Raw genomic sequence first — 12617 nt, 5'->3', positions numbered from 1 at the left:
TTAGTGAAGGAGAGGTAAGGACTGGCCACACAAACCATTTTAGTCATCTAGAATAATTTAAATATGTCCTGGAGTAGAAATGTCTCATGTGAAAAATGTGGCTAAGAAGTTGTAAGTGACTTGATGCAGTAATTTTGTACAAGTCAAAAATGTCTCATCTGTTGTTGGGTATTTGCAAAGGTTGGTATTTCTGCATATTAATTAGGTAATACAGTGTGGATATTGTTGTGTTCTGGAAAACATCCTTATTGTTCAGAGAAGAAAAACAGCTTGCCTTGTGACCCAGAGATTTTCCTGCCTTCCATAACATTCTGTGGATGATTATGTTTTTGTCTAATGTAATTTCACAGAGATCTGGAGGAAGATCCATTATTTACTGATCTGTCTCCAGATAACACATTGTCAGCTCAGGAGTGGCTCAGTGCTTCTCCACCTGTCAGTCCAGAACATCCAAAAAATGATGGGAAGACTGAAGTTCATAAAATTGTAAATAGGTGAGTTGAAACAAAGACTTGAGGAAATGTCTGAATGTGTGGGTGTCTGCAAACACTGTGCAAATTAAATGTCTACTCTGTAATGGATGTTATTTTGTGCCAGCTGGGAAAATGACTCCACAGAAGGAAATTATGTGGCATTTTATCAGAAAGCTACTTCTGCAAGATTAGAGCTTGCATTAATTCAACATAAATGAGAAAAATAGAAGAACTTTGCAGCTAATGGTTGAATACTTACAATTCACCATGAAAACCTCATTGATTATAAAAGTTGCTTTTTGCAGAAATATTTGTTCTTAAAATGCTGCTACAGGACTTGACCTTCCTGGACAAGTCTGAGGAGTCTTTCCATAAACCTTTCAGGGGAAAAAAAACCTCTCAGACTTCCTTGGAACTTCGAAGTTCCTTAATCACAAATGTAAAAAGAAATAATTGCCATGGTAAAAACAACCTTCTGTTCCCTGAAAGTCAGGGGGCACCTGTGGCACCTGTGACATACTTCAGTGCCTGTTAGACTCACTGCAAATTGGATATCACAAAGAGGACAAGCTCTGCTCTAAGCAACTTAGTGATGGTAATTCTCTTAGGAGCTAATATTAGGACGAAGGCTGTTTGCTCTGTCAGGACTTGGTAGCAGAGCAGCAGTGGTGTGTCAGTGCTGACCTATCTGCCTGCCCAGAAATAATCAAAGGTGTTAGCCCAAGGAAGCAAACAGCCCAGGGACAGGCAGGACAGAGTGACATCATCACTTCTTGCCCTCTTTCCCCCAGTATCGCTATTTCTAGCTTATGGTGGACGTGGTTTGGAGCAAAGACACAGAGAACACTCTCCTAAATTCACCTCACGTAACCTCCATCAGGGAAAAGAAATGTTTTCTGATTCGCAGTGTTCTGCAAATTTGTACTTTTTGAGATAAGATTAACTCCACATGAAAAGTCAGCTAGTACATATTTCTGCAGCTAAATTCTACAGGAGTGTCCAGCAGTTCTTGGGGTATGGTGAAGGCTGAAATTTGGAATCAGGGTCCAAAGACTGGGTTTTATTTTGCTGTCCAGAAATTTCAAAGGGATTTTTTTTTTTTTTTTTAAGTTACTAATATTACTCACAATTTCCTGATGCATTTTAGGTCGGATATTGGTGAAGTAATAAGGACAGAGTATTTGACTACATACCTAGCAAAGGCAATTATAGTTATAACAGGGATATTTATGTGCAAATACTCCTGTGTGTCTTAGATGTTCATTTTTTGCCACAACAAACTGGTAAATAAAACTACCTATGAAGTAGGTTAAGTATAATTTTAACTGTAATTCTTTTTTGGGTCATTTATTCCCAAGTATATTTTGTTTTAGCTCTAGTAAGATGGAGTGTGATCTTTAGCAAATACTTGACCTATTTATGAATATTCCCTTTAATCTCCACTCTGTCTGCTGATTCTCAGAAAACGCTTCCACTGATGACTTTACCTCTAGTGCCAGATACAAAAGTGCTCAAGTATATATCTTGTTACTACAAACAGTTGGAATAGATAGGCTTAAATAGATTTTTGTGTTCTCTGTTCTTCATATAAAGTTATGGTAGAGTCTGTGGATTAATTGGCTAGCCAATTGTGTGTACACTGCTACAGATGATGAGAAAATACTGATCTGGTGCTGTGTGGAATATAGTCATTAATGTACTTTTTTTCTCTTCAGTTTTCTCTGTCTTGTACCTGATGAAGCAAAGTCATCATACCATGTGGAGGGTACAGGTTATGATACTTACCTCAGAGATGCCCACAGACAAGTAAGTCAGTGAACTCTTCCTTAGTCCTTGAGAATTTGAAATGCTGGTGAGAATATACAAATGGTTCTGTAAATAGTCCTATTAAATGCATCTTTTGGTAATGGAAGATGGGAAAATTCAATTTTCATTTTTAATGAAAACTTACCTTTGGAGATCTTTAGATGATGAATTCACCTTGTATTGCACAAGTGGGAATAATGGATGACATTAAATGCATTAATATTCATATAACAAATACAGTGAGAGAAAACCTGAACCGCAGATAGATTCTTAATTTGCTTTTGCATTTATCTGCATTCTCTTGGAGAATTGCCTGCCAAGCTGTTTGAAAGTACTAAAGAGAAATTAAAATGCTGCATAGGAGTTATGCAATCTGGGACTTTGCAAATAAATGCTCATCACAGGGAATGCACAGCCTAAGGCATTCAGGTTTGAAGTTGGGAGGTTGGGTAGGCAGGGAAAGCTTTATGATTTACTATTTAGAAATAAATGCAAGTTTTGCTTTTACAAACAAAACGTTCCTTGGTCAAAGGACAGTCACTGTTTGTTTGCAGCTTTCTTATTAAAACCCTATGAATCTTATAGAATAGAAAAAATTATGCAAAGGAACAGAGTAACTGAGAGCTATATTTAGCAGGTAATTCAAAAATTCCATAACCTTGGAATTATGTTATCAGCTGCTAAAGATGAAAAGTTTGGACTTCTGTATTTATATTGCTTCATCTGTAGTCTCTCCTGAAAAGAAAGGGAATAGAAAGTAGAGAATAAGGAAACAAAGGTTGATGTAAAATTCCCCCTATGTTCTGTTCTTGGATGCCAGAAACCACTTATCGTCATCGTCTTTCTTTCATGCCTTGGGAAAAAGAGTGTACTGGGAGTTTAATATTAGAGAGCAGAATTGGTTTCTGTCACTTCCTGACGATGATATGGCTACTGTTAAAATATTTCCCCCCTAAGAGTAGCCCTGCCTGTTCCTGTCATTACATCCAAATAGGTGTTCTGCTTCCTTATTGCTATTCCTGGAAGCCTACACAGGTAGGTAAGCTACAATCGATGCAGAATTTTTGAGTTGGTTTTCTGACTCTTTTGATTCTGTTTCTTCCTGTGTTCCTTATTTTCTCTGCTTCAACTTCAAGGTATAATTCCTTGCAAGTGAGTAATTAGGCAGCACACAGCAAATACAGGATAAGGTAGAGAACAATTTCCTGGGGTGTTAGGAAACAAAAAGAGGGAAGAGGAAGCCCTGAAATACTTTTAGTTTGTATGTTCTGCATGTACACGTGCCTTTCCTGTCCTGGGAATTAGGGAGCAGAATGGATTGGATACCAAGATCAGCTACACATAATGCAGTGGAAGTGTGGCAATGTACTCTCAACAAGATGGTTAAGAATGCAATTCCTGCTTCAGAAGAACCCTGATTAGCTCGTGTATTGTTGGTGTTGCTTTGTGTTTTGGCCCCAACTGTTTTTTGGGAGCTCTGTTCTTCACTCACTGCTTCTCAAATTACCTAGTAGCAGGAATATCCCCAGGAAAACGAGGAGCCTGCTGATAGTGGTTTACTGATTGTGTTTACTTTAGAATGATTGATCTTTTTGAGCTTAGATGTATCATTTAGGTACAGATTATGGTTTTAAGGGTATGGACTATCAAAGGAAATGAAGTGGTTTGCAAGGAGATGTAAGTCTGTTTTCCTCACTACTTTTTTTTAGTTCCGGGATTATTGTGTCATTTGCTTACGGTGGGAGTGGCCTGGATCTCCCAGATCTTTGGAAAAGTGCAATTTAGAAGCGTCATTTTTTGAAGGACACTTCTTGAAAGTCCTGTTTGAAAGAATGGGCAGGATTCTTGATCAGGTAAGAAAAACCAAGAATTTCTGATACTTTCATCACTTTTAAAGAGCTGATCTCTATCAGGTCCCGTGGATTCCCATCACTCTCTGTTATAGTGTCATATTATTGTGGAATGTGCCATTTCCTGGTCATAAGCCTGACAAGAGCCATTTGCACATATAAATGCACAGGGAACATGCAGGAAGCCAGGAGTAGCCTCTAGGTCAGCACTGTGAATGTTCATGGGAACACTCTGATACGAATCTGTGATACCAGAAAGCTTTGCAGAGGTGGTAGCTCTCACTAACCTCGTTTCTGACAGAAGATAGCTCATGCAAACAAGTAAAGTAACTGGTTTCAAATGCTTCATGTACTAGACAGTACCTCCTTCCTCCTGCTGGCACTACAAATTTCTGTAGAACTGACTGTACCCTAAGAATTTTTTATTTTTTTTTATTTTCTGAACTTCAAAATTTGCTGGGTTTAATCTTTCTAGCTACAGGGAATTTTTTTAGGATTTATCTGATATGGGGCCATTTTACTGAGTCTGCTGACATATGGACAGAAATAAAAGCTCTGTGTGAAGAAGCAGCTTTCTTTAATGCTCTCAATTAATTGAAATCACAACAGCAATCTGTCAGAACAATGCAGCACGTGTTACTTCCTTGTTTCCTTCTCCTCTTGTGAGCACCAGATAATGCTCATACCTTCAAAGCTTCCTAATGAATTGGCTGACTCAAACAGCTCTAAAGACCTTCTCCTACAGTTCAGCTAGGTAGGCAGTGAATGGATTTGTGGAAGGAATTTTTGTCTCTCTCTGCAGAGTAACTCTACTATAATAACTCAAAATGTAGTGATCTCTTTTGCCTGTAACATCTGTGGTCCATGGGCTGAAAGTTTCATTTGTTAGGAGATTGGGATGAATCTATTGCTGGAGTGCCAAGTACAGAAATAACTGCCACTGACTGGAAGAAATAAGTGCTTTCATTTCAAAAGATTTATGAGACAACTTTGTAATGCAACAGTATGTGGTAACAAATTCAAGAACAAGATACCTAAATATTACTTATTGTGGACACATGGAGTCAGTGGAAATTTTGTCAGAGCAGCCCCAGTAGTCCCTGGGGCTCTTAGACTGAAAGGCGAGTAGGTGTGTCTTTCAGTGCAAAGTGAATCACCAGCTCAGCTTCCTCGACTCTGTGGACTGAAAACTCCACTCAGGTGCCTGAGCTCAGGTATCTGTTACCATTTTAGTGGTGTCCAGGATACTCCCAGAAATTTGTGGTTACAGCACAGATCTTGCAGGATCCCCCATCTGTAGAACCGTCAAGCGACCAGCAGATACTTGGGAGTGTCTGAGATGGCAGGAGATGTTTGTGTGTGGGCAGGTGTATGAAGTGTCATGTTGAGTCAGCTAATGAGATCTTAGACATGGCTAAATGTATCTGTCTTAATCTGAGTCTGAATTCATCCAACTCTGAAAAGGGGAAGAAGCTGTTCTCTTATTCTTTAGTAGGATGCTAACTTGAGAGCATAAAGATGAGAATTTGAGGTCATTAAATCCTCCTCTTCTAGGTGTGATAATGCCAGTGAGGTATTCCTGCCAATATGCAGTCAGAGATTAAATGAGGGCCCTGTAATCCACTTAGATCAACAAGGTTGATTGACACAGAGGTGTACCAAAGGAATGTCTGTCCCTCTCTTCTGTTCTGCTGTTGAAGAAATGGAAGGAGGTTCTACTAGTTTGTAAATTCTGGGCTGAATTAAAATGTCAGCTTGTTTTCACTGGAGTGTCAAAATCAAAGATGAAAAAAAAATTTTGAATCACAAAGAAGCCATTATGAAAATGTTTGCTTTTATGGAAAGAAGTTTCTTACTAGAATGGTCAAATCCTTTAAACTAGGTGCTTTTCTTTTTCCTGGAAAATTAGGTACTATTTCATCCTTATGACTGTTAAGCATTTTCCAGCATCTGACAGTGTTGCCTCATTCATTTGGTTGATTTGGGGAAGTAGGCAAGAAACTCAGAATTCCCTGCTGCTTTCCCAGTCCAGGACTGTTCCCATCTCCCATGGTTGCTGCCACAAGATGGCCAGGCCTTCTGCAGTGATTCTTTCCCAGAAAAAAAATAAAATAGGGGAGAAATACCGTATTAGCTGTAAACATGGATTTTTCTCTGGCAATTTCCTGAGCTCATATACTTTACAGTTTCCCAGGAGAAGCAAGCAGATGCTTTATTCTAGGCTGATTCCATGCTATTTCTTTAGCTGAAGAAATGTTTTATGGGAAGAGGACTTGCCCTGCAATAAACAAGTGTGCAAACGCTTCAAGTGCTTGTAGCAGCAATACAGATAATAACATCTAATGCCCAACTGACATATTCACAGCACCGCTGTTGCGAAAAGCAGAGGTTGGGCCTGTCTCCTAATCTAACTTTTTATCTTTATTTATTCATAAACCTGTGTATAAAGTTCTAGTGATTACATAAACATGAGCTGGATGAAAAGAAGCCAGCATGAAAATAACTAAGCACTGCGTTTCCCTCTTTTTGCAGCCCTATGATGTAAATTTACAAGTTACATCAGTGTTGTCCAAACTGTCCCTGTTTCCCCATCCTCATATACATGAATACCTTTTGGATCCTTACGTCAACCTCGCCTCTGGCTGCAAGTCTCTCTTCTCTGTGATTGTCAGGGTGAGTAAACACAGCAATAATTACACATGACTGTGCAGCAGTAATATATTTAATAACTTTGTCGTTAGTGATAGTAGTTGATGGGTAGTTGGTAAATATTTGTCACTGAAAGCTGATTTCGCATCAAGATTGGGCCTAGGAGGGTTTCTCTGCTTATAGTCTTTTTTTTCTGATGAAGGCTGTTCTTGACAATTAAGTCCTGGATTTATCAGAAGTCCCCTTCTTCTCCAGTTCCGTCTCTTCCTTGCAGACTTGCATCCTAGAAGTGCTGCCTGGGTGCCTGTCACACTGCAGTGTCCTCAGTCAGAATCCCTCTCTTACCCACACATCAGCTGTTACTAAGCTGGGCAGGAACCTGTTAATGATGCTTGTCCAATAGTAACAGAGGGCTTGGCTCCCTTTGTCCCAGCAGCCCTCCCTGTAACAAAATACAGCCTTCGCTCCCTCCCCTTGTGCTTTCCCTAGACCCAGGAATTCACTGGTTGATTGTCTGTGTCAACATTTAAAAAGACAAATTAATCATTGATGTAATTAAAATAAGTAATGCCATTTGTGGCACCAACAAGTAAGGCTCTTGTATTTTTGTGCTTTCTGCATTCACTCACCCTCTTTTTGGGCAGAGCAGCCTCTCTGCAGGTTCTGTGAGCCTGTGAGGGTGCTGAAGTGGGTACTGAAGCTGCCATTGAACCTGCCAGGCACTGCAGAGGTGGTAGCTTTGTGTATTGATGGCCTGGGCTTTACAGGTCGTCGGGGACCTCATGGTTAGAATCCAGCGCATCCCAGATTTCACTCCCAAACTTCTGCTGGTCAGAAAACGCCTGCTGGGCTTGGAGCCGGAGGGGCCCATGTGAGTAAAAAACACACTGCACGTTCTCCGAGACGCGTGGCTGGCTTTGTGTGTGCCAGTCCTGATTCCCTGCTGTTTTCTTCCCGTCCCAGCATTGACCACATGACGTTACTAGAGGGCGTGATTGTGCTGGAAGAGTTCTGCAAGGAGCTGGCGGCGATCGCCTTCGTGAAGTACCACACCTCAGCCACGCCCTGAGCTGCCCCGGGCCGAGCCACCCCCGCTCCGGGCTGGGCTCAGCCGCAGGGACACCGCACCGACAGCGCCCGGGGACGCGGTGCTGCCTCCGGCAAAGTGCACGGCGTGTTTGGGAGACGAGTTCCTTTCGCCAGATGTTGAGAGTGCAAATGGACTTGGAATATGAGCGAAGATATTTGGGGAGAAACCAATACGGGGCATTTCTAGCCACAGTGTGAAGAGCTGCAAAAGTTGCGTGAAGAACCACAGACATCAGACTTTGGTTATTCTGATGACAATGTTTAAAGAGTTTGGGCTCTTGTATGTCCTGGGGCTCACATGCACCAATTTGCTCTTTGTGACCATATTACTTTTAAGAAAGCAAATTAATTTTATAACATTTTATGTCTTCTTTTCCTTTTCAGTTGGATAGATGAAAGAAAAACGCACCTGTAGTTGCAATGTATGTTGCTAAAAATGAAGTTAAAAAATCCACCAATCCATATACAATAGGATAGGATAATGAGGGATCATTTTGCTTTTAGTAGATCTTAAGTACAACTCTAAGCTTGATTCCTCAGTGGTTGACACCAAGAAATCTGTCAGTCTGAAATCAGTACTAAAGAAATTAATCCTGATTCGGCATCACATCCATAGCAAATATATCTGAAGTGTACATGTTTGTAGCATGTTTGTCTGTGTCATTCCAAGTGATTGATCTCCAGGTCATCCATGTAGCTAGATTTGCTTTAGCTTTTTACGTAGGAACTCTAGTTTGACTCATGTCACCTTTACATTATAGCTTAATTATAGGTCATCAGTAGTTGTTGCTGAAACAGCATTTTTAATTTCTTTTTAATTGGTGTTAGTCTGAATCCATTTAAGAGTCTTTTGTGCCTTGAGAATCGGCAGCATAAACATTCTGTTATTTTGAGAGACATTTTTATTGCTTATCTAACTATCACAGTGATGCCAACTCAGTTAAAGCATTGATACCTTATTTAGGACCAAAATTTGTACCTGCTTTTCACAGCGCTGGATTGCAGGACTGCCTTTCAGTGACTCCTTTTCCATGTGACTGCCATCAGCCAGGGCAGGTGCTGGCACTGCAGGCAGGGGCCACTGCTCTGCTTTGCTTCTGCCCTCCAGAGGGTCCTCAGTGCCAGCACCATGTGCACTGACAGGTGGCTGTGCTGGACCTTGCAGTCACACCCAGTGACTTGTCCTGCTCTCCACACTCGTGGATAGGACTTCTTTCCTTTGAACAAGGCCAGGTAGAGCTCAACTCCTTCTGTTTACATTGTCTTTCCTCATTTGTCTTTCCTGCCCTCCTGTTTGCACAGCTAATGCCCATTTCAGATGTCATTGCTCATATACAAACATGGACTAATTTATTCAGTCACTAGAATTCTTCTGGATTTACATGACTGTACCTAGAATCAGATTCTGCTCTCTATCCATGCCTTTGAGGTCTTGCTTTTTATATTTATGGAAGCTGGATGTTAAGGGGCCTTTAAGTTAGCAGGTTAATTAGAGCAGTGTCACAGTTAATGGGCTAAATTTATTCTTGTCACCAGTGAAGAGCATCCTGCTGTAAAAACTTCCAGTACAGGTTCAGCTGGAGAAAGCAGTTCTGGAACTGGGGAAACATTTTGGCAGGTAAAACCTATGTTCAGTGGCTTCCTGTACTGGGACACATTTGCAAAAACTCTTGAATTTCTCTGGCAAACAAAAGCATGTTTTACTTCTTCACAGTTTTTGTTGTTGTTGTTGTTTTGGTTTTTTTTTTTTTTTTTTGGGTTTTGGTTTTTTTTTGTTTTGTTTTGTTTTTTGTTTTGTTTTGTTTTGCTTTGTTTTCTGCATTTAGCTCCAGTGTTTTCAGATCCAAATAGCATAGTAGGACAGAGTTTGAAAAAATTACACTTACTTCATTTTTCTTCTTTAGAAACATACCTTGAATGTAGCAAGTAATTTTTAGTGAGCTGCATTGCAGACAGTCCACATTAGAAGCTTTCTTAATACCTGACACATGGTTTAGAAATGTTGTTGTCTATGCAGAGTGATGTTTAATACATGCATTTGTTATTTATGAGTCGCAATTCAGCAAAACAGTTTAGCTTAATTTCAAGTATTTTTCCTTAAATCACAGTCTTTTACATGAACAAAGTTAAGCAGTTCAGCAGAAGTGCTGATTCTTTACTGAATTTGGGTTTTTGTTGGTTTTGCTTGAGCTTAATTATTTTTTCCTCAAATCATGTATTTATTTTTTTGAAGCATATGCTCCAGAATACTTCTAATGTCCCAGTTTCAATGGAAACTGCAAGTATAATACTACTATAAAAGTGAGCAAAATGTTAAACAAAACTTGTAAGAGCATTCCAAGTAATATAAGAATTGATAAAGCCATTCAAGAGTTGCCTGATCTCAAATGAAAGCATTAACATCACTTCCTTTGTTTTTGTTTTCACTGGTACCCAAACTCACTGCACTGAAAGGCTGCGGCCTCTGGTGTTCTAATGCAAAACACTGCAGAGCTGCAAACAGCCCCTGAAGCTTGTCCTTGAGAAAAAGAAGTAGATGAAACTATGATCAGTCTTAAATTCAGGCTATGACTGTTCATTCTCCAGTGACATTGGTGATGTTTTTTTGCAAACCAGATGTTATTTAGTTGATACGTTTGTAAGACATGGATCCATCCTCACACAAGTGAAGCAATCCTTAAAGTTGCTTTAACCTAAACTGCTTTTGTGAGTGCTGCCTACAAACCCTTAATTAGCATACCTGATGACAGTTACCTTTATTTTTGTAAAAGTGATTTAATCTTTCTTAAGAGATGGAACTCATTATTTTTGTGGTGATATTTTTCATGCACTTTTTTTTAATTATTAGAAGTTAGTTCAGGTCCATGTTTTCACCTTTTTGATCTATGCATGTCATTGAGGAGCCCATTCTGTTTCTGTGTGCGTATGTTTGTATGTGGTTATTTATTACCCAGAGAGGGCCACCCAAGAAAATACTTGGCCTGAAGAGTACATGGCTTGTGCAGATCCTCCAGATGTCAGTGGCAAAGACAAGTGCTCATCACCTTAGAGAATGGAGCCACTGGTGTTAGATTGAAATACTTGAGATGGGATACTAGAATAATTTTTTTTATTTCAAAAAGCAGATCCAAACCACATTCTAATCCTGATGCACACGTGTGTAAATAGAAGAATTGTTTTCAGTTTTTTTCATTTATAGTATGTATTTGATTAAGACTCTGATTTAGAAAATTTTGTAATAAGCCATGTGCTATCTCTGGTAGAACAAGTTTGTCCTTAGTTTCTCCTATGACTGTAATATTCCTGGTATTCAGATTCTGTGTAATGTTCTTACTCTATATTTGTCTGTGCAATATAAAAGCTGTGACTTGATGCACAGCTTGAGTCTGGTTGTACATCACCTGTGTATATATATACATATATATATATATAAAAACGGACCAGAGTCCCGAGCTTGCTTACACTATGATTAGTGTAAAGATTGCCACACTTCATTTTACAGGGCACAAGTAATCATGGAATGGCTTTGTAAATGCATGGTAATTTCTACCATAACCTGCTGTGCAATCTCACAGATGACATTTTATTAGTGCTCTTTGTCTTGCTAGAAGAAATACTAACCTGAAGTACTTGGTAAGATTAAAGGGTCCTGGAGTAGACCTGGGGCTACATGGAAAATCTATATTTGATATTGCATATCATACAGGGTTTTCAAACCATGTCCTCAATGCTTTCTGTGCCCTGTAAAATAGTGTAATTATATAAAATATATACTCCTTGACTTGCCTCCTGCCTTGTTTACATTAAACAGAGGATATTCAGTAAAAATTTTCTATTAAACTTTGTGTAGGTCACTTACTAACAGTGTTGCCAAGGTTTCACAGATGTGGGAATTTCCAATGAGGAATTGTTGAAACAGCCACATTACCAGACATACAATATTAAGTTTTATGAAGGAGGTTGTAATAAAACTCAACTTTTTGTGCTAAAAAATGCATGGAGGATTAAAAGGGATATTCTCAAAATAAATTAATTTCAGTGAAGCGACTGCTTCTATTATTACAGAACCCGTTATAATTTTTGTATGGGTGACCTTGAGACAGAATATGTTTTAACATTTTTGCATCATGCCTTGGATCCTGAAGTCCTCATTTGAGTGTCACTATAGCATCCCTGTTTCTGGGATAGACATGCTTCCTGTGCTGTGCTGTGCAGGGCTCAGACTGAATCTGCATGTTCTGCCCAGGAAAATGGGAAGCCTAGGGAAGTGGGCAGGATGGAGCCATTCTGGGCACAGATTACCATCTTCTCTTTCCTGGGAGCCCTGATATCCTTCCAGGAAGACTGCAGCTGGTCAAGGCCTCAGTTTTCTATGGCATTTGAGTGCAGAGTGTGTCAGTCACAACATTGGTTTGTTGGAGACAAATGTCACGGGGGTGAGTGAGCATCATTTCTTCCTTCAGGCTTTTGAGGAAAGCTTTTATACACAGGGGTTTATAGATTTTTTTATATACTTTTTTCATCAGCCTTTTAAAAATCTTTTTGCTCTGTAGGATCCCTTCTGAGGGTTGCACTTGGATGTTAAGCTGTTCCTCCTCGGTATTTAACATTGCAAGTGCTCTTACATCTTTAATAAGAATAGTGCTACAGCAAGATGATGCACTTGACAACTTTCATTATAGCTCTCTGCATCTTTCTCCCATCCTCCTGGGTCTCAGAGATTGTCATCTCCCACCCCAGATCATTTATC

The 12617-nt window shown here is 39.7% G+C and overlaps 1 protein-coding gene across 2 annotated transcripts in view; it reads left to right on the top strand.

Moving 5' to 3' along the window:
* The window catches only part of FHIP2A (FHF complex subunit HOOK interacting protein 2A), a 33661-nt gene extending 21991 nt beyond the window's left edge, over positions 1–11670 (top strand). For both annotated transcript variants that reach the window (XM_062496386.1, XM_062496387.1), the window contains exons 12-17: positions 351–494; positions 2189–2279; positions 3989–4132; positions 6662–6802; positions 7546–7649; positions 7742–11670. In XM_062496386.1, the coding sequence (XP_062352370.1) occupies positions 351–494; positions 2189–2279; positions 3989–4132; positions 6662–6802; positions 7546–7649; positions 7742–7847 (730 nt within the window). In that variant the 3' untranslated portion in view covers positions 7848–11670. The remainder of the gene's footprint in view (positions 1–350; positions 495–2188; positions 2280–3988; positions 4133–6661; positions 6803–7545; positions 7650–7741) is intronic.
* Positions 11671–12617: the final 947 nt, after the last annotated feature.

This window comes from Cinclus cinclus, chromosome 7 (genome assembly GCF_963662255.1).
Source record: "Cinclus cinclus chromosome 7, bCinCin1.1, whole genome shotgun sequence".
NCBI classification, from domain to species: Eukaryota; Metazoa; Chordata; class Aves; order Passeriformes; family Cinclidae; genus Cinclus; species Cinclus cinclus.
This window is presented reverse-complemented; position numbering and strand designations above follow the sequence as displayed.